The 22,890-nt window shown below is 44.7% G+C and overlaps 1 protein-coding gene across 4 annotated transcripts in view; it reads left to right on the top strand.

Annotated features, from left to right (window-relative positions):
• nlgn1 (neuroligin 1) overlaps positions 1–22,890 on the top strand; it is a 230,978-nt gene that overhangs the window by 29,630 nt on the left and 178,458 nt on the right. For 3 of the 4 annotated variants that reach the window (XM_086088428.1, XM_086088430.1, XM_086088429.1), the window contains exon 2: positions 10,326–10,974. In XM_086088428.1, coding sequence (XP_085944554.1) covers positions 10,518–10,974 — 457 coding nt within the window. In that variant the 5' untranslated portion in view covers positions 10,326–10,517. Of the gene's footprint in view, positions 1–10,325; positions 10,975–22,890 lie in introns of those variants that run through there. The other variant, XM_086088431.1, reaches the window with a different exon arrangement.

Here is a 22,890-nt window from a genome sequence, read left to right as displayed (position 1 = left end):
CATTATCATTAATTCAGTGACGTCTCACTTGTGGTACCACAGTTCAATAGGTTATATTTATACCGCAACGTCGCTCTATACTCCCCCAAAAAATAAAATAACTAGCAAGGGCATCCAACTGCATTCAAACCCCATCCCAACATTATCAGTGTGAAAGAGAGTTACATCCTTGGGCATCACATACTGGGCACAGGCAGAATTCTTCCCAACATCTCAGACAAAACTCACCTTGGCCGAGCAGTCTTTGTTACGAGTGACGAGCGACGAGCGAATAAGCTAGCCCCCTCTATCGACGACCTCAACTTCATGGCAATAATGAAGCAGGGCGTAGAAAAGGATGACAAAAACAGCTGGGTCGCTCCCTTGCCCTTCAGGTCACCACGGCCTCGTCTCCTGGACAACAAGCCTCAAGCCCTGAATCGCTTCTTTGCCCTCAAGCGAAGTCTTCAAAATAAACCTGCCATGAGCCAGCACTTTTTCACCTTCATAAAGAAGATCTTTGAAAATGGGCATGTTGAGATTACACCCCCCTTTTAAGAGAATAAAGAAAGATGGTATCTGCCTCTTTTGGGTGTGTACCACCCGTGAAAACCCGACAACATCCGAGTTGTTTTTGATGCGAGTGCCCTGTACGATGGAGTTTCTTTGAACAATGTGCTTTTGACAGGGCCTGATTTCAACAACACCCTTGTCGGAGTACTCATCAGATATCGCAGTGACAGCAGACTTCAAACAAATGTTTCACTGTTTCCTAGTGCGGGAACAAGACAGGAATTTCCTTAAAATGAGCCATCTCAAGATGCTATTGAGCATCGCATGAGCATGTTTTTGGGAACAGTCCAAGTCCAGCAGTTGCCATCTACTGCCTCAGACTTTCTTTTGCAGATGGGCTGATCATTGAAAAAGAGGTGAAACAGTTTGTCACTTGTGACTTTTATTTAGATACTGGACTCCTTCCCAACGGCTGAGAGTGCATAACGCTTACTGAAGAGTACTCAGAGTGTCTTAACCTGGTCCAATCTAAGGCTGCACAAGATTGCGTCAAACAGCCAAGAGGTCATGGAAGGCTTTCCACCTGAGGACTGTGCCAGTGATCTCAAAGACTTGGATATCAAATCTGACATCCCTCCAGTGCAGCGCAGTTTAGGACTTCGCTGGGCTCTGGTGTCAGATACGTTCACCTTCAAGGTTGCAATTGAAGAAAACCCCTTCACACGACGGGGAGTCTTGTCCGTTGTGAACAGCATTTATGACCCGGTTGGGTTTGTGACTCCCGTCACTGTCCAAGGGAAGCTCATCCTCAGAGAACTCACCCAAGGGAACAACGACTGGGATGTTCCATTACCAGCACAGATGATACAGCAGTGGATGTCCTGGCGACGCACCCATGAAGCCCTCAGTGAGTTGCACATTTCAAGGACATACACCAAAGTCTCTCCCTCAACAGCAAAAAGAAGAGAGCTATGTATATTTTCCGATGCCCTCGACGAAGGCAATTGCCGCAGTCGCTTACCTTAAGGTGACCGATCAAGATGGAAAGCACCATGTAGGTTTCATTATGGGCAAGGCAAAGCTTGCTCCCCGGCCAGAGAATACAGTCCCTCGGCTAGAGCTACGTGCAGCAGTTCTAGCTGTGGAATTGGCTAACCTTATCGCCTCTGAACTTGACCTTCAGCTCTACGCCACAAGCTATTACACCGACAGCAAGGTCGTACTTGGGTACATACACAATGAAACATGGAGGTTCTATGTGTATGTAAGTAACCGTGTTATACGAATAAGATCATCTTCCATCCCACAACAATGGAAATATGTGGCAACTGACCAAAATCCTGCTGACCATGCAACCCGTTCTGTCATCGCTGCCCAGCTCTCTCACACAATCTGGTTCAGTGGTCCATCTTTTCTCTATCAAGACACAAAGGAGTCACAAGACCCAGGTTCCTTTGAGCTCTTCAACCCGAATGAAGACACTGAGATTCGGCTATGTCTCTGTCCTCAACACACAGGCCATACCCCAGCAGTTAGGATCCTCACTTTTCAGTATATTCTCATCATGGCGGTCTTTAATCCGTGCAGTAGCCAACCTTAGCCACATATCTCACGGCGTCTGCAGTAGATGGCATCTATGTCATCAGGGCTGTGTAGCACGATGCTTATGCTGATGAACTTGTTTGCCTGAAAAGGGGTGTAAGGGTACATCCAAAATGTTACATCAAAGACCTGGACCCTTTCATTGATGTGCAAGGTCTTTTAGTTGGAGGTCACATTCAGGGAGGAGACTTCAAAATTGAAGAAAATAACCCTCTAAACACCATGTCACAATCCTCCTGGTGAGACATCATCATCAGCAAACCTCTCACCAAGGTCGACTTTTCACGGGTGCCATTCGTATGGCAGGCTACTGGCTCACAAGCATGACAAAAGGTGTAAGTAGTGTTTTACGTCAGTGTGTCACATGCCGGAAACTCCACAGCAGCCCTGAGGTACAGAAGATGGCCGACCTCCCTGCTGACTGTCTGTCTATGGAGCCCCCGTTCACAAATATAGGACTTGACGTCTTTGGCCCCTGGAACGAGGTGGGTTGGCTCTCAGTAAAAGGTGGTATGTTCACTTGTCTTTCAGTACGGGCTGTCCATATTGAAGTAATAGAAGCTAAGAACGCTTCAAGCTTTATTAACGCTTTCAGACGGTTCCTTGCTATAAGGGCCCTCTGAAATTGGTCCGCTCCGACAGATGGACCAACTTTATTGGAGCAGCAGTGGAACTCAAAATTCCCACGAACATTGATTTTTCTTCAGTCGAGCAGTATCTCTCACAAAGAGGCTGCTCTTGGATCTTCAACCTTCCTCATGCTCCACACATGGGTGGTGCATGGGAGAGGGTGATAGGAATTCCAAAGAGAATTCTCAACACAATGTTCCTCCAACTTGGTCCATCAAAGCTGACTCATGAAGTGCTTACTACTCTGATGACAGAGGTCGCTACCATTATCAATGCGAGGCCCCTCTTACCTGTTTCCATCAATCCAAGCAACCCTGTCATTCTCACCCCGGCAACTCTTCTGACACATAAAGTGGGTGTGCCAATAACACCTGAAATGACTCGGATGGCAAAGATATCCTCAGAGTTGAGTAGCGTCAGGTTCAGCATCTGGCACAAACTTTCTGGAACAGATGGAGGAAGCATTACATCGCACAACTGCAAACTAGGCGGAGACGCCACAGCACCTCCTCAAACCTTGAGCCAGGAAACATTGTGCTTCTCAAGGACAGCCAGCTAAAGAGGAATGAATGGCCCCTTGGAATCATGACTCAAGTCTTCCCGAGCAAAGATGGCAATGTTCGCAAAGCAGAGATAAAAGTGTCAAGAAAAGATGGGACAAAAGTGCCACTGCGGCCTATAACTGAACTTGTACTTATTTTACTACTAGCCGAGTTGTTGGCCTTAAAGCTCCTGTGTTAAGTGTTGTTAGTGGCATTGTGTTATGCCAGGCGGGGAGTGTGTAGTCATTGACTGCTGTCATGTTTGGTAGATTTGTTCCATCTAGGTGGCTTAGGTATATTTACAAAAAAGGAAAGTCAATTTGTTTGTAGACATCGTTCTTCCTACAAGTTATTTCAATCGTTTAACATCCTCACTTTATGTGGCATTGTCTGTAAGTATCCTTTAGTTATATTTTAATTAGTTATTAATCTTGGATATTTTAGTTTGTATTTATGTTAGATTAGAAAGATATGTAAATGCATGATGAAGTGTCCAGAAATTACACGTTGTGCTGTCGAGTAAAAAATAAATAAATAATTATTTGACTTTTATTTGAACAACTGTTGACATGTGCCTCGTTTGACCTTGAGAGTGATCATATTTGTAAAACATATTTTCTGTTGCTTGTAGTTTCGCAAGAGAGAACCCGATTAAACCTGTAGACACAACGTTCAGTCTCAAGTGCTGTATCCTTCTTAAATGCTGAAGTGGACTGTTAGGTCCCTTTCTCACTAACGAGGAACGGGATACAGTACACTAGGGGAACTATACGACACGGGTCAGTGGGGCACAGAAAGACACGAGACAGACGTGAAAGCGGAACTTACATGAAGGAATGAGGGTAGTCGGCAGGCAGACATTTAACAGCCGACTGGCGGAGTGCCGGTAGACGCCGGGATCTCCCCGCTGGGTCCGGGTTTGGTCGAACCATTCTGTTACGTGTGGTGTGGTTAGCACCTAAGTGCAGAGAAGCAGAGCGAGGAGGCAGGGGAATGTAGTCCAGGAATGATTTAGTTAAACAAAGCGGAGAGGTGAACAAAATCACCGGTAGGTAAACATGAAAATAACAGAGTCCATAATGCAAACGAAGCAAAAGACATGACGAGGTTACTGCAGGACGAGGGGAAGGGACAACAATGGATTGACAAAACAGACAGGAAACCAGAGAATAAATACACAAAAACACTAATTGAGAAAATGAGACACACCTGGGCAAGACAAGTGGCTGAGGGCACTGATTGTTTGACACACGAGGAAGGGCAGGCAAACAAAGGTGGACATGATCAGGGGCCGTTCCTCTCAATCTCACTCTCATTGCCCATGTGAGCGTTTAAGTCCCGAGCAGAACAAGGGAGTCCCCATGGGGAGCGCTGTCCAGCACACCCTCCAAGTATTCCAAAAAGGGTGGGTACCCTGAGCTGCTGTTTGGTGCATATGCATAAACTACAGTCAGGACCCGTCTCCCCACCCAAAGGTGGAGGAAGGCTACCCCAACGTACAGGTGCCATGCGGGGGGGCAATAAGTATGCCCAAACCTGCTCTGCGCCACTCACCGCGGGTAACTCCATAGTGGGAGAGAGTGCAACCCCTTTCGAGAGGATTGGTACCAGAGTCCAAGTCATGTGTGGAGGAGAGTCCGACTATATCTAGTCGGAATTTCTCTGCCTCACACACCAGCTCGCGCTCCTTCCCCGCCAAAGAGGTCCTGGGTAAATCAGTGACCTGCGTCTGGGCAAGGGAAACTGCAATCCATTATTGTTTACTCATCATAAGGGTCTCTTTTTGAGCCATGCTTTGTCTGATCCCTCAAGGACCTGTTTGCCATGGGTGACCCTGCCAGGGGCATAAAGCCATAGAGATTGGCAATCTAGGTCTTAGAGGGCCGGAGTCCTGCAGGTTTTGGAGGTTTCTCACTTCCAACACAAGCTGATTCCAATCAACAGGATCATTATCAGGCTTATGCAGAGCTTGCTGATCATATATCAGCTGTGTTGGAGAAGGGCAACATGCAAAACCTGCAGGACTCCGGCCCTTGATGCCCACCTCTGTCCTAGGATCATTGGGACACACAAACCCCTCCACCACAATAACATTATGACTCACGGAGGGGAATCAGGTCAGGTTTTTTTGTTTTCACAAAAACCTGAAAAAATCAGGTCAGGTTTTTGTGCTAATTTGATTTTGAGAAACTTTTTTTCCCTAATTTGTATATAACAACCACCCCCGAGTCCAAGATGGCCTTTCTTCGTGTGGATTGCATGAACTGCATGTGGCTACCTCGTTAGGAACATTGAACTAAGATATCCTTCTGTTATCAGATGCAAGCAGGATCAAACCTGCCACATTAGAATGATAGTGATAGCAGCAGTGAATCAGAAAACTAGAAAAGAAAAAAGAAAAAAAAGATACACATTAATACTAACAACTGTTGTAATTTGGAAATAAACCAATACTGCAGTGCGAACCTCCGTCTTCCTGTGGCTCCTTTTGTTCGACCATGGTAGTTTTATTGTGCATTCCTAATCATAAATAGACCCTATCGCATTTTCGTGACGAGGTGAAAATTACTTTTTAACAAAAGCCGAAAGTTTGACGACATGCAACGGGAGTTGTCCACAGGTGACTCTGACCGAGGGAAAAATCTCCCCTGCATCCCTGGACCACAGTCAGAATACCGAGCAGGAAAGGATAGCACTGTTTAGTGTGACAAAAAACCTGAAAAACCTTTTAAAACATTCCGTGTCTGTTTTCCAAAAAAGAGGGGTTTTGCCCCCTGAGTAATATTGCAGAAGTAGAAGTCAGTGGCATAGTTTGCCGGCTCCCGCTAAGCCTTGGGAATTCCAAACTTCAGACAGCTCTTTTTGCCTTTGGTCCACTAACGCGCTGCATGACTTGCATATGTTACACAGACGAGAGTGCAACATATTGACTTTCTTTCTTTCTTTCTTTCTAGCCTGTCAAAGCACAATAACAAACAAATTAAACAGTATTCGCGGTGTGCGACCATGTCTTGCGTCATCATCTACTGACTGTCTTCCTTGACGGCCGTCAGTCATACACTGCTGATAAGCAAGCTTCTAAGCACATCTGCTGGTGAAAACTTATATTGCACTTTGATATCAAATAGACACTAAACAGTAAGGATGAGCGAGTACACCACTATCTGTATCTGTAGCTGTTCAACCATCTAAATTGCTGTATCTGTATTCTGACAGGGCGTGGTCTAAACCAGAAGTGGGTGTGACCTTAACTGGAAGTAGGCATGGTTTGAATGGATTCGGTAGTATTTTTTTTTCAATTTCACATTTAAAATAATGGTAAAATAAAGTGTGAAATTTATATGGATTGATCAAAAGTTGCTATAATTTTGTTTATTTGAAAACTATTGCCAACATTGCCTAATTGAGATTCAAATCAGTGCTTTTGCTCACTAAAGTAAGAACTATTTTTTTGAAAGTTGTTTTATTATTTATATATATATATATATACTCAGAAAATGTATGTGTATGGATAAATATTTACTGAACAGTTTGAGAATTGAGATTCTGTATTTTTTCACAATAATAAAGGAACTATTCACAGTTTTTCACAGTTCGTAACACACAACACTCGATAATATGGCACAGTTTGCAAAACCTTCACTTAAAGTACCATTTGCTAAACACTAAACACTCCTTCATCTGCATTAGACTCTGACTTTCCTTCTTTACAATCTGATGTCAATTACACATCACCTTGTTGTCAAAACTGTACACACAATGGTCAGTTGTTGCACACACACCTCAAATGAAATTTCAAAACATCAAACCACAACACACAACTATGCAAATCCAAAGGAGGATCCAAGCAGACCATGCAATATTCCATAGACCATGCAGAGGTGTCTTGCCAGAGAGACAATCCTCTGTGATGTGGATGAGGCCCTCTGGCCAGATAGAAACAGGAGACTTGATGTGGTGCAATTCCTCTTGTGAGGGTGTTTGAGGCAAACTTATAACCTTTTGACTTTTTTCCCCTTTTCTTTTTTATAAGCATTTTTATTAGAAATGCCTATGCACTGAAACACTAAATAAAACAATGAATTGTTGCATACTTGTGTGATATTTTATGCTTGACGAAGTGGGCCAACACACCTATTTTCCAAAAGGAAAAATGGGTCGTTTTCATGAAGCATTGCCATTCACATTGTGTGTAGCATTTTTATAATTGGGTTTTCAATTTTGCACTTCAAGTGTACTGTGAATGCTTGGTAGTGTGCAGCAAATGCCGAGCTTTGTGTATCAATTGACTGGTATGTGTGTGCCTTTCAAGAATGATGCTGTGTGTACCAAATGAGAACACGAGTTCCATTTTGTGAACAGGTAAGGGATTTTATGGCAAAGAGTCATCTTGAAAAGGGAGTGTCAGGTCTAGCATTTTGTGTGTGAGGTTTTCAGGTTTGTGTGTACAATTTGATATCCGACTTATCCCTAATGCGTTAGTGTTTTGAGAAACGTGTGTTACGAACTGTGAAAAAGTGTAAGAACAATTTTTTTTACAAACTCAGGAAAAACATTTGAAAATAATATGTAATACTGCACATGCAGTAGGAAATAATAAACTACCAAGTATGCATGAAAAAGAGTTGTCATACGCAACATAGCTTTTCTTAAAATTTGCAGGACACGGAGCCAACTCGTGTTTATGTGCGCAACCGGTCCGTTATGGTGGTATTGTGAATGAAAAGCGTGACAGGTGATAATGATAGTCTTAAAATATTAGAACGAATCTCGTAGGGTTTTATATGTATTATTATTAGTATTAATTGTTCACGTCGTGATGGCTCGATCCCGATTTCCTGTATACATTACGTCACTTTATGTAAAAACAAAACAAAACAAAACAAAAAAAAACACGACAGATTGTCCCCAAAATTTATGAGTACATGTGCAGACATGTGGTAATCATAGTCTGGAAATATTAGACCGAAACTCGCAATATTTTGGATGATTTTCGAAAGTGTTATGCATTATTATTATTATATGAATGTGCGGCAGCGCTTCCGTCTTAAATATTATCAAAACTATTGCAAGTTTCGTTCTAATATTTTAGCCTATGATTAACATATGTCCACACATGTACTCATAAAGTTTGGGGACAATCAGTTACGGTTTCCATTCGTGCCACCGTAATGCATGATCGGTGGTTGGCTGTGTCACGCTGCAGTCACTTCTTCAATTAAATGGTTTTTTTTTTCAAAGAAAGAATATGAAACCTGAGATGGATTGATATCTAAATTATGGCAATGCTTGACTACACCATACTCATTTTAATAAAATAAGTCCAAAATGAATAGGGCTGTGTTGCTTGCACACAAACGCGTCACAGCAAAGAGCGACTGAACAAAAATGTCCAATAATTACAACTTCTAACAAGAAGGAAATGAAAAATAATAATATTAATCTGTTGTGTGTGCCAATTTCACAAAAATGTTTAGGTTAATTCACGTCTCAAATGTCGCTTTTACATCACAAACACGCAAAATGACAGCCAGGCATGTCACATTGAAAAGAGAGACAGAGGGAAAAAGAAGCAGCCTGCAGAGAGGAGCGCTGGAGCGTAGGATACGGATAATAAGGAATTATGTCCGGGTTATGTTCGTATCTGGAAACAATGAATTATTCATACCGAATGCTCGTGTTGTGTGGATATCCGGCTCATCACTAACCTTGCTCTCGCAAGATGTATTCTCGCGGTATTTGTTAGTTCACAAACTCCGAGAATCCATCTTGTACCGCTCCCATTGATTTCCACTGATACGAACCACTGGTGGTTCGGACCAATCACAGAGCGACATTGTATTTGAGGGCGGGATATGCAGCTGTGACGAAAACAAGAAGCACCGAAGCTGTGGGAAGAAACAAACCAAACATGGCAACACTTTTTTAAATTAATTCTGTTCTCACTGAATTAGTCTCTTGTATCCGCATATCAACACAAACTCAACGCCATGATATCAGCTAGTCACAACAGTTGCATGTCGGTGACAACATTTTCATCCTTTGCCGTGATTGGTCAAAACAAAAGTTAGGTAGCCGTGCACACGATTCTGCTTCGTCTAATCAGTTCAAAGTGTTGTACAGCATGCCCCGCCTTTCCCGAGCAAATCAATGCGGAAGTCTCATACTGATATTGTGCAGAACTCCGTCAAGTAAAGCACAAATCAATCTGGCTATTGCCAGGCTAGTTGCTCATCCTTACTAAACAGTAGTTCTCTCTGTAGAAAATGACTTTTAAACATAAATAAAAATAAAATTCTATGAGGAGGGGGGGGGGGGTGGACTATTTCTGTGTATTCACTTTTACCATAGTGCCACACATACCATGTGTGATGCCCAAACTTTATTCAGGTCAACAAATTTAATACCAAAATAAGCAGGGTAAGCACATTTTATAAAACTTGTGAATAGATTCCTGATAGGAACAATGGTTTATTGACTGTATATGTATCGGAATACATCAGGGTTATTTTTGGAAGATATTCTAGTCAAAGCCATTTTATTCTATGACAATTTTTTTGTTTGTTTTTAATAAGTTGGCAAATACAAAATCTTAAGAATTTGCTTATCCAAGAAATACAAACAAACTGCATCACATGATGTAAATTTCCCTTCAAGTAAACAAAAATATAAAGAAACAAACAAACCAATATGTAGCTTAGTTTAGAAAGTTGACCTGCTTGAGCAAAACTAATGTGATTTTTTGATTCAGTACATCAAAATTATCCTAATTCACCTGGAAAATTTAAACAATTAATTTGGTTGTTGACCAGTGTTATTTAATGAAGAGCAATGGCAACAACATTCTTATTATTCTTATATTCTATTATTATTTTTACTATTATTATTATTATCGTTATTATTATTATTATTATTATCATGTAATATTTTCATTAAAAATGATAAATCTGGTTCTGATTAAAAAAATATATATTTTTAAGAATTATGTGTGAAACTAGCCATTTATTTTTCATGTGGGTACTAATTGTTGCACATTCTTTCTTCTTCTTTTTTTTGCAGGGGCTGGATTAAACAATCTCTTTTGGCATTCTGAATTGTCATCTTCTATCATCTAACCCAAACATAGGAAAGGACATTTTTTTACTATTTGGACTATATTTAAATTCACAGCAAAAAAGAAAGGCTACTTCGAGGCAACATCTAAGGACTGGACATCTACTTCTTTGGCCTTCTTATACATGCAGCAAGAAAATGCAATACAAAGGTTTGGGACATCACACAAGCACTGGCCAATGGTGGTCCTTTCTATGGCTGGGTCTACTGCTTATGTACATGTGTGCTGTGGAGGCTGAGAAACTGCATGAAAATGACCCAGTGGTCACTACCACCAATGGCAAGCTCCGTGGAATCAAGAAGGAGTTGAACAATGAGATCTTGGGCCCTGTTGTACAGTTTCTTGGTGTCCCATTTGCAGCCCCCCCCACAGGCGAGCACCGCTTTCAGCCACCTGAGCCATTAGTGCCATGGCCGGATATCCGCAATGCAACACACTTTGCCCCAGTGTGCCCCCAAAACATTGTGGAGGGCCGCCTTCCTGATGTGATGCTGCCAGTGTGGTTCACAAACAGTATTGATGTTGTATCATCATACATCCAGGACCAGAGTGAGGACTGCCTCTACCTTAACATCTATGTGCCCACGGAAGATGGTGAGTTAGGCGATTGGCTGAGCAAAAAATAGAGGGATAGTGGAGGGTAAAATGAATCTGCAACCTTCTTAATAGTTTAGAGTCATTGTGTTATTGTATCTGTGTGACAGCAAGTTTGTGTTTGTGACTATCTCTCAGTAGATTGCATGACCTTAAGCATGTTCAATAAGCATGCATTTAGTATTTAACTGTGTGTTTGGAGAAAACAATTTAAATGTATTTGCCTCACTTCATTCATTTCATTCTGCCTCACTTTTCCGTCAATTTGTTTTATTCTGTTGGTTTATTTTCCAGTTACACTCCGCAGAGGTTATGCCCGCATATGGCAGTTTAAAAGAGGGCTGCGGCTATAGAATATTTTGGTATTCAGACATTCTATTGAAAATTCTATTGAATAATCTTGGATAAAATAAAAAATAGATATATTTATTTGGTTAAGAGACAGTGAATATAAAATAACACATTACACTTAATAATGAAGGACTAACATTTGAGTAAGGTCTTCTAAAAATGGATTTGTAGTAAATATAACTGTCGGTTGAAATGAAAAGAGTCATTTTCGCTCATGAAACTTTCTTTGAAAGTTAGTCTGATAGCTCTTGCCAGCCTAGACCGGGCACTAACTCAGCGGGTTAGCTGCTAGGCATTGGTCGCTAACGGTGGAAACAGGTGCCCTATTGTAGGCTACAATGTCTGCGTAATTAATTAGAGTTCGTTAAGTGTCCTTCATTAGGGAATAAGTATGATTTCAGGATGATGCTGTGTTGTTGTTGACAACAGTTTGTGATGGCAAGTAAACTGGACCGATACATAGGAGGGCTGAAAAAAAGAATATATAAATATATTTTAGAATATCAAACAAAAATGCTTTAGGCTTTAAGCTGCTGATTACCGATATGCCTCACAAGGTTTTTTTTATTTTTATATATTACCTGTCACAGTCAATAATTAAATGAAATCATCCATAAATGTCAAGTCACTGTTAATTAAATATGAAGTAATTACATATTTAACACGCCACCTTTTTCTCACAAGTGACAAGAATATGACAGCTAGATTAGGGTGACCAGACAGTCCGTTCTTTTTTAGCCTTGGGTCGCGCGTCCTGCGAATTTTCGCCACCCTCATTGTTTTAGCCCGATATTACGCAAGTCCCGTCCTGTCGTCCCGTTTTTTTGCCATGTGTTTGTCAATCATTAAACCAATTAAAAGGGAATTTAACTGTTAAATTCCTTCCTATTAACTTCCAAATTCACCTTTGCGTTCTCATTCACATCCACATATAATCGGTAGCAGGACGGACTTACGTGTTGACGAAACTAGAAATACTTCCTGTTTTCGCATCTAGGAAGATTGGGAAATCAGTCAGACAATGCAAACAAAGCTTTTTAACAGTATATTTACAAGTAAAATTTTTGTGAATGCATTGTGAACTCAAAAGTGCCTGGGAATGAAGCAAGAGTGCCTTCCACTAGTCATTTTGAAGAAGAACCCGTGTACAATAAAAAATAATCTTATTGTGTGCCCATTACTGAGTCTATCAACATTAACACCTGTTCCTATGTTTTGAAAGTTGTGCTATACTAATATTGTGTGTTATCTGTGTAGTTTGAGCCAGCCAAACCTTCAGCACCCCCTTGGACTTCAGGTGTTCTTGATTGTTTTTTCGTTACCAATATATATATTTTTTTGCATCAAACTTTTTTTTTGTAAAGTTATTTTAATCGCCTCCCTCTCATCCAGCCGTGGCGCAAACAAAAGATTCCTACCTAAACGTGAGTGCACCATTCTGGTTATTGATCAATATTCACTGCCCCCCCCAAAAAAAAACAAGGAGGTGAACGGCAAAATTCACGACAGGTGTATGATCCTTGAATCAATGTCCTAGTTCGATTAGAGCTGGTGTTTAAACAGTCGTCCTCATCATACTGTTCACATTTTGACATCATGAGACCAAGATGACACCTAACAATGGATCAACAGTACCTTGCCATTGTGATGCTTCACACAGGACGCTCTCAGAAGGAAGTGGCCACTGAGCTTACAGTGTAACAGAGGCAGGATCAGCAGGTTGCAACAGAGATACCAGAAGACTGGAAGAGTCACAGAAAAAAGTAGAAGTGGGCGTCCTTTGGCCACTTCCCATGCTGATGACCGCTACATTGTGAACAATGCCCTGAGAAACCGGATGTTGAATGCCACTCAACTCCAGGCACGTTTAAGGGAGGTCAGAGGCACCCAAGTGTCACCACAGACCTTTTGAAACCAAATACATCAGTGTGGGCTGCATGGGTACCTGACCACACCACCAGGCACATGCGTCATCATCTTGCATGGGCCAGGGAGCATTTACGCTGGACGAGGGACCACTGGGCCTCAGTGCTGTTCTCTGATGAAAGTCGATTCATGTATTCATGCATCAGCCACTGTTGTCACCAGGCGAGCTTTTGGTGGTGGCGGTGTTACAGTGTGGGCAGGTGTGTCCAGTCGATACAAAACTGCCCTACACTTTGTGAATGGTACAGTGACAAGCCCATAGTACCTGAATAACATCATTAGTCCAGTGATTGTGCCCCTACATGACCAACACTGGACTTTTTTCATCTTCATGGACGACCATGCTCCAGCTCATCAAGGTGGCATCAGGGAACGGGTGTTGGAGACTGGTGTACCTCAAATGGAATGGCCTGCACTTTCTCCAGACCTTAGATTCTGATTTGGATTATGAGTATGAAGAATTTGAGTTTCTTGATTATGGTCTGAGTGCACGTGAGAGTTTTTTCCGTTTTTTTTGTCACCCCGCTCCTCGTCCTCATATGCACCCCATAGCCTTACGCCACTTAGTTCCCCCGCCGTTTCCCTCACCTGGTTCTCCCTCACCTGGTTCTCCCTCCTCAGCTTGTCTTGTTCCTTCTTGTCAATGCTCCACGGCGGCTGCAGGTCCACGTCCTTGCTCCATGGTGGGTAGGAGTAGTCCCCCATCCCTGCTCCACAGCGGCAGCAGGCTCAAGCACACGCTCTTCTTCGGGCGGTGCAAGTCTTGCGGCCACCATCGGATCCACCCCAGACAGCACAGGTTCTGCGGCCGCCATCGACTCCACTCCAGGTGGCGCAGGTTCCATGGCCGCCATCGGACCCACCCCATGCGGTGCAGGTTCTGCGGCCGCCTTCTTTTCCTGTTCTAGCGGTGCAAACCCTGCATCCGCGTTCTGATCCTGTTCCGGTGGTGCAAGCCCTGCGGCTGCCATCGGATCCTCCTCCGGCGGTGCATGACCCTCCGTCGTCTTCTGATGGCATGGGCCGATATTAGATTTTGACGTTATGATAAGCGTGAGCAAAAATATCGCGGTATTACGGTAATAAATTACAGCTGTAAAATGTCCTTTTGAAAATTATTAAATAAAAACAGATTTTTTTTCCATTCAATACATTCTATTTAATTTTTAAACAAAATCTAGAATATTTGGTACATTAAGAAATGTGTACCATGCTAAATTCAAATAAATAAACGTTGACATTCTTCCTTTTTAATTCTTTTTAGCAAGTCACAGTATCCCGTAACTGTTGAGCTATTTTTAGAACAGACCCCAGTTACTCATGTTGTCCTTGGGGACATGCTTGCACCTACACATACTTATTTATGTATTTTAAAGAAAATAGGTGTCTCCCCTTATCCTCTTATCCCCATCCCCCACCCCACTCCCTTCTTCCCTCCTCCTCCACTGCACGACTGCACGTGCACTGGCTGTAGGAGGAGAAAGAAGAAAGTCAATTGGAGGCAATTAACTTTAAATTGGCTCGTTTACACAACTCCACAAGAAGAGCTTATTACGGTGACGTTCAGTATTAGCGGTTATTGAAATTTGACTTTTTAAAACCATCGTAAATCGTCAAACCGGTTATCGGCCCATGTCTACTTCTGATCATGGTCCAGCGGCACACGTCCTTTGGGTTCCTCCTCCACCGACGCAAGCTCTGTGGCCACCATCGGATCCTCCTCCGGCGGCACACGACCTGCTTTCCGATCTTCCTGTTCCAGTGGAACAGGCTCTGGTGTGGCCACTTCCTACTCTTCATGCCTGGGCGGCGTGGACCCTGCCGCAGTAACCTGAAGCACTTTGCATTCTGGCGGCACGGATCCTGCTGCAACCGCCTTCCGAACGGACCCGTCGGGCACCTCTTGTCTGGCGTCGGGGACACCCTCCTGAACTGCCCAGCCGGGCACCTCTTGTCTGGCGTCTGGGACGCCCTCCTGACTGGCTAGGCCGGGCACCTCTTGTCTAGTGTCCGGGACGCCCTCTTTACCGGCCCGGTCGGGGACTACTCGTCTGGTGTCCGGGACGCGCTTCTGGCCGGGGACCTCTCTTCTGGCGTCGGGGCCATGACCTGTCGGGCACCTCTCATTTGGCATTCAGACGCCCCTTTTGAACTGAACCGGATGGGCAGGCCGTCTTTGGGCCCCCTCCCGCTTGCCTCGCTTTGGATTGCTTTGTTTTTCGGGATGTCTGTGATCCATCCCTTAACTAATTTGCTCCCACAAACATATAAACACATTCTAGTTTAAATATTGCCATGGTCCCAAAAACATATTTATACGTTTGTTTGTTTGTCTTATGCTAGAGCATACAGAAGGCTTTAATGCAGCTTCTGACCTGAAAAGGTCGCTTAAAGCAATGGTAGTTATTACAAAAAATGGTCATGAGGTGGCATCAGAAGAGATCATCATGTTGCAACGAGCCCTTTTCCTCAGTGTTTTGAACATGTTTGTGAATAATGATGAAATGTAGCTGTATTCTAATGCTAATTGCTGCAAAACAACAGATACAAATATACTTTTTTTTCCTGATGAGAAGAGACTCTAATCTTTCTTTTGGTAGGTTCCATGTTTTTATAGCAATAGAACACAATATTCTGTGGGCCTAGCAAAATCTGTCAAAATCTGTCAAAATCCAGCGAAGGGGGTTTCTTCAGTGAAAATGGCTGGGAGTGAATAAGTTAAGGGGGGGGGGGGTACTGTCATGGTCTGTTTTTTTTCATAATTTGGGTTTTGGTATTTTTGTGTGTTCTTGTTTACTTTAGTTTCTGTAATGATCTGTTGTGTTCTGATTTCCTTGTATCTCCCTTGGTCTTATTAAGTGTAATCCTGCCCTTTTTGCTGTGTCAACCAAAGGGGGTCTTCAAAGCAGCACATACCATCCTACTTGTTAATTTTCTTTTTCTTATTCTTTCTTTTTTTTTTTATTGTTAAAAAATAGTGACCACCCCGGCCTTATACTATGAGCCTACAAGATGTATATGTCTAATCTGTATGTATACATACAGATTATACAGAAGTCTGCTCGCAAGATAGGAGGAGTTGGATGGTCGCCCTGTCGCTTCAATGGCTTGCAGGGACGTGTATGGGCTATCGGCTATCCAGCAATATATACAGATCAGTGAGACAAACACAAGAGAAGTGACAATGGCGGGTGATTCAAGTACAGCAACATCACGCAAAATGACTACGACACGGCTATCCAGCATTGTTGTTGACAGACTGGCGGTTCGCACGCAGTCACGGCTAAAATTGGAGCATACGTCATCAAACTGCGACCACTACATCATCACTGGAGGATATCCCTGCATATGCTGTCTTTATTGGAACGTACAGGGCGTATTTTGAAATCTTTCCACTCTGGTGGATCACGGTTACAAAAGTGATCGGTTTCAAGCTCCGAAACTGCCCAAACTTTCGTGTGGATGGGGCTTTATTCTTGTGTTTCCCCTCTGTCTGTGTCGATCTATTGTTGTTGTTACCCCACGTCCTGCTGTCTCCTCGTCACGTCTCTCGCTTGGTTTGTGTTTGCCACCCCATTTGGTTTAATTAAACTTTTTTTTAACTTTACCCCTGCCTTTTCACCCTGCATCCCTGCACTTGGGTCCTCTTCCACAACACAACACAAGTTCATTGCAGTATCCACACTAAACCAGGTGGCTGGTGTTAAATAGTTTTGAGTCGGTACTCACAAGCGCAGTGTACACACACACACGCACGCACGCACAGACTATTGGACTCTAGTGGGCTAACAACTGTCTCTACGCCGCTCTTTTCATACTATTTCATTGCTTTTGTATGAATGGATTAATGTTTTTGTGCTATCGGTATTGCCAGGAGCTTAAAGAGACTGGTGACCGGCATGAGATACCCGTTTAGACCGAGACCAGCGTATGGAGTCTCTCAAGATTTCCCGTGCAGCTTCCAGTGACGAAGCTTAAGGCTTGTGCATCATATAAGACTTACTCAACTTTTTTTCCCTTTTTTTTTTTGCCCAGGTACCTATTTTCCCTTATTTATTTTTGAAAACCACAAACAAAAAATAAATAACTAAATAAAAGTTTGAAAAAATACAAAAGTACCAACACTAAAACAATTATTTTGTCAAATGCAGACCCTCAACATGTACTTAGTCTGAAATCTGAGTTTGTTTAATGGATCACAGACCTGGGGTCTATTACACAAAGCAGGTTTAGTGAGAACCCTGGGTCAAGAAACCCTGAAATGTGGGAAACTCTGCGTCTTCCGTTTCAGAAGGAGAGGTAACTGAAACCAGAGGAAAAAAGATCACTCTAGCCTGTTTCATAAAAAGAAGTCATTTACGTTCTAGGTCAGTTACCGTAGTAACAGTGTCCATTAACCTAACCTGGTCGGTAGCAGGTTGTTCACAATGAACCTCTCTGTCCCCGCCTTCTTTCAGCCACACACGACATTTCATTTTCGCATTCATAAAGTCAGCTGCGGCGAGTTTTTGCGTAAATACGCCTATAGTCTGGAGCGTAAAGTCCACTTTTGTCACGAACATGGCATGTCCTTTTGACAATGACCGTATTGATGAAGGTGCCGCATTATTGCGCAGGGAATTAAATATTCGTCGCGAGATTGTTATCAGACCGTGCGTAGATATGCTCGCATTTCCGGACAGTTATCTTTTTGAGCGGTACCGTTTCACATCACAGTCCATCATCTACATGTATAACTTAATCCGTCCTTACATTTGCAACATTACTGGCGCCGTAGTCATGCGCTCACATCACAGCATATATTGTGTGTTGCGCTCCGCTTTTTTCTTATAACCGTATGAATAGTGTTTTTATATTTCATCTCAAGTCAAGTGCGCTTCTTCCCTGCAGGATTGCACCTAAATTAAATGAATTCATGAGCTACCATTCAACAGGTTTCCCCTGTAATATTATTGTGATTGCAAAGGATTACCTTTAAATGTACGCATTGACCCGACACCCGAGCAACAACGTTCTCCCACACCGCCTTCCTCTATGGGGAGCCGCTGCGGTGTTGCACTTTTATTTCTAAAGACATGTTCAAATTCGCCATATGATCACATTTAGATTTCCAGTTGAGAGGGGTAAAAAACGCGGAAGCAAAGGGTGGCGCCACGCTCTGCTTCCCGTTGCAATGGTGACTCAACGAATCGGGGCTACATTGATGTGGTCTTTTTAGTGTAGCGGTAACTCCTGGTGAAACTACTCTGCGTTGATAAAACTACCTCAAGTCCTGGAACCAAAAACACAGAGTTTCCTCTCTCAGTGTATGTCAACTCGCTGTGTTTGTCGAACATGCTTTGTGAAATGGACCCCTGTTGTATTTGCAGGGAGCCATTCTGCTTATTATAAAGTGCTGGCATATTTAAAAAAAAAAATACACAGTAACAACAATAATAATGATGATCATTAGCTCACCCCTCCGTGAGTCATCACTTTATCGTGGTGGAGGGGTTTGCGTGTCCCAATAAGCCTAGGAGCTATGTTGTCTGGGGCTTCATGCCCCTGGTAGGATCACCCATGGCAAGCAGGTCCTATGTGAGGGACCAGACAAAGCATGGCTCAAAAGACCCCAATGATAAATTGAAATTTTGGATCTTGGTTTCCCTTGCCCAGACCCGGGTCACCTGGGCCCTCCTCTGGAGCCAGGCCTGGAGGTGGGGCTTGAAGGCGAGCGTCTGGTGGCCGGGCCTATACCCATGGGGCCCGGCTGGGCACAGCCCGGAAAGGCAACAAGGGTCCCCCGTCCCATGGGCTCACCACCGGTGGGAGGGGCCAAAGGGGTCGGGTGCGCTGGAGCGCGCTCCCCCTGGGGACTCCCTTGTTCTGCTGGGGGACTTCAACGCTCACGTGGGTAATGACAGTGAGACCTGGAGGGGCATGATTGGGCTAAGCAGTATAATATATACTGTGCTAGAATAATTGTGCCTTTTATTCCCCGCAAACAGCAATCAACACACTTCAACGCTAAGCAGTATAATATAATCCAATCAGCGTTTACCTTGACACTAGACCGGAGAGCCGACGGTCCGGGTAGAACGAGCTTCTTAATGGCTGGGCGATCGTACGTATCCCTCGGCTGACTACCCAAACCGTGTGCCGCTCCGTCTTTTATTCGTTAACAAAAAGGGGTGAGCGTGAGAAACAAGGCATACAACCTGAGAATAACCAGGCACCCTCGAAAACATGTTTAGGACTATATAGTATAAACAAGGCATACAACCTGAGAATTCCCAGGCTCGATTCCACATGTTTTTGAAACAGGTAGGACTGTAGTATAAACAAGAGTTCCCAGATTGTTGGACACCTTGACTGTACAACAGTTCAGAACAACAACATATCCTTATCTAAGAGGTTACATGAGGACAAACCATGGTTATTTTCCATTCAACTGTGTATAGTGGAGTTGGGGTGCTGCTGACCTCGACTCGGAACGTTGTGAATCGATGGGGAGAATACTTCGAAGACCTCCTTAATTCCACGGACACGTCTTCCTTTGAGGAAGCAGGGTCTGGGGACTCTGAGGTGGGATCCCCTATCTCTGGGGTCGAAGTCACTGAGGTGGTTGGAAAGCTCCTCGGTGGCAGGGCCCCGGGGGTGAATGAGATCCGCCCGGAGTTCCTAAGGGCTCTGGATGATGTGGGGCTTTCGTGGTTGACACGCCTCTACAACATCGCTTGGACATCGGGGACAGTGCCTCTGGATTGGGAGACAGGGGTGGTGGTCCCTCTTTTTAAGAAGGGGGACCGGAGGGTGTGTTCCAACTATAGAGGGATCACACTACTCAGCCTCCCTGGTAAGGTCTATCCAGGGGTGCTGGAGAGGAAGGTCCGTCGGGAAGTCGAATCTCGTATTCAGGAGGAGCAGTGTGGGTTTCGTCCCGGCTGTGGAACAGTGGACCAGCTCTCGACCCTCGGCAGGGTGCTTGCCCAACCAGTCCACATGTGCTTTGTGGACTTGGAAAAGACGTTTGACCGTGTCCCTCTGGGAGTCCTGTGGGGGGTGCTTCGGGAGTACGGGGTACCGAGCGCCCTGATACGGGCTGTTTGGTCCCTGTACGACCGATGTCACAGTTTGGTCCGCATTGCCGGCAGTAAGTCGAATTCGTTTCCAGTGAGGGTTGGACTCTGCCAAGGTTGCCCTTTGTCACAGATTATTTTCATAACTTTTATGGACAGAATTTCTAGGCGCAGCCGAGGCATTGAGGAGGTCCGGTTTGGTGGCCTCAACATTGCATCTCTGCTTTTTGCAGATGATGCGGTGCTGTTGGTTTTTTTCATTGGGATGAAGATCAGCACCTCCAAATCCGAGACCATGGTTCTCAGTCGGAAAAGGGTGCCTCCCATGCTTAGGAGGCGGGTGGATCGGAGCGTGGGAATATCATTTCCCTCGGCTCCGGTTCACCTGCTCCTAATTTTAATGCACCACACACACACACACACACACTTGTATATACACTGGGTGGGGTCACATTCACGGTTTAGGGGTAGAGTTCGCCAGTCGGCGAGCTGGCGGACTCAGTAACGGGTTAACTTTCACAAAGAACGCTGGGGTGACGACCGGGGCCTTTCCCCGCTGGGCCTGGGGTTCGGGGGTGTCGGCCGTCCTCCGGTGCCCCCATCTCCCCTTCTGCCCCCGGTGTTCCGTCCCTCCACGCGGCGGGGGGTGCGGGAGGTTGTGGGCCGGTGGGGTGCTTGGCGGGCCTGCAGTGCCCCGTCCTGCTGCGTTGGGTCGGGGGCGCGGGCCGTTGGGGTGGGGGGCGCTCCTGCTCCTGGGTTTGCTCTCTGGCCGGTGGCCCTGGCGGGGCCCGGGGGTCGTCCTTTGGCTCTGCCGCGGCCTGGGGGGCCCTGAGGTGTTGCGCTTGCTCTGTCCTGGCAGGGGTCGACGGCTCCCCTCTTTGGTGGAGATTTTCATGCATGCCAGATCCACCACACCAGCATCTATCGAAACTCAGACACAATCTGCTTCCTCCTCAGGTCATTGAATCGGTGGAGGCTGGTGTCTGTGGATCTCACTCGGCTTCGTCTGTCCTTCCTTCCTTTCCTCAGTCTCTCCTTCGGTCTCTTGAGGTCTCCCTGATTTGTATTTTTTTTGGATTTGTTGGAATTTAGATGTTTCTGGGGTTGGGGAAGAATTCTGGTGGGTGGCCCGGTGGGCGGTGTCTGGTCGGTGCTGGATTTCACTTTCCTTTGTTTTCTTTGGTCCCCTCGAGTCTCCTGATGGCGGTGTTCGGTTTAGGTGAACGGTATGGGAGGGTAGGTTGGAGCGGGAGATCGACAGGCGGATCGGTGCAGCGTCTGCAGTGATGCGGACTCTGTATCGGTCCGTTGTGGTAAAGAAGGAGCTGAGCCGAAAGGCAAAGCTCTCAATTTACCGGTCGATCTACGTTCCTACCCTCACCTATGGTCACGAGCTGTGGGTCATCCGAACAAGATCCCGGATACAAGCGGCCGAAATGAGTTTCCTCCGCAGGGTATCTGGGCTCTCCCTTAGAGATAGGGTGAGAAGCTCGGTCATCCGGGAGGGACTCAGTGTCGAGCCGCTACTCCTCCGCGTTGAGAGGAACCAATTGAAGTGGCTCGGGCATCTGGTTCGGATGCCTCCTGGACGCTTCACTGGAGAGGTGTTCCGGGCATGTCCCACCGCAAAATGCAAGTTTTTTGACTTTTTTATTATTCCTGCTATACCGAACTGTACCAAACCGTGACCCAAAAGGTACGTACTGAACCCGTGACTTCTGTGAAACGTTACACCCCTAATTGTTGCATGAGAAATGGCCGTTCCCCCCCGGGCAACGAGTGATCGAGGAACATACGGTGCACGTCGTCGTTGAAATCTGTCCGCAGCACACATAGCAACACCAACATAAAATGCCTGATCCCACTCGATGAGGGGAGAGAGAGGTTTTTAAAGTAATCGTAACAACTCTGGGCGTCCGTCTTCCATAAACATACATGAGCACCTCCTACAGAATTATGAGATCTCACGAGACATAACAAGAACCCCTCAGAAGTGAAACACTCTTCAATGGAAACACCTACAAGGTCGAAATTGCACTTTTATCTAAATAGTAGAAATATCACTTTTATTTAGCGAAAAACTGTAATGGAAACGCAGCTTGTGTTAGGAATAGGAAGGAAACTTTTTTTTGTCCTTAACCGAGTCCAATGTGAATTGTGTGTGTTTGGATAAAAATATTAAACCTTCATTGAATAAACAAATTCTGAATGTATCCCCATCATTTCAAGATTGATTTGATTGATCATTTGTTACCTTGGTAGTTTAACAAATACAGATGTGGCGCTCCCACAGGTGACCGAAAGAATTGCATACCTCTTGAGTTGTTTTTTTTCTCAATATATTTTTTGTTTTGCTTGTCTTGTCCAGACGAGACCAATTTATGTGTCACCATTGTTGCAATGCGTGACAGCACAGCCATCTTCCAATGGACTTCCGACTTCCGGGTTTTACACATCAGCGCCGTTTCCGGCCACGTTCCAACACTCGCACCTCTACCACTGCGCCTCCCAACCGCGCGCTCCCGCTCACCGGCGGGAGGGCGTCTCGGCTATTTGAAATGCTTCGGACACCGAGACAGAC

Source organism: Leptonotus elevatus, chromosome 11, assembly GCF_054856555.1.
Source record: "Leptonotus elevatus isolate MCC_2025b chromosome 11, RoL_Lele_1.0, whole genome shotgun sequence".
Lineage (NCBI taxonomy): Eukaryota > Metazoa > Chordata > Actinopteri > Syngnathiformes > Syngnathidae > Leptonotus > Leptonotus elevatus.
Note: the sequence above shows the minus strand (reverse complement) of the source record. Positions and strands in the feature narration are given on the sequence as shown.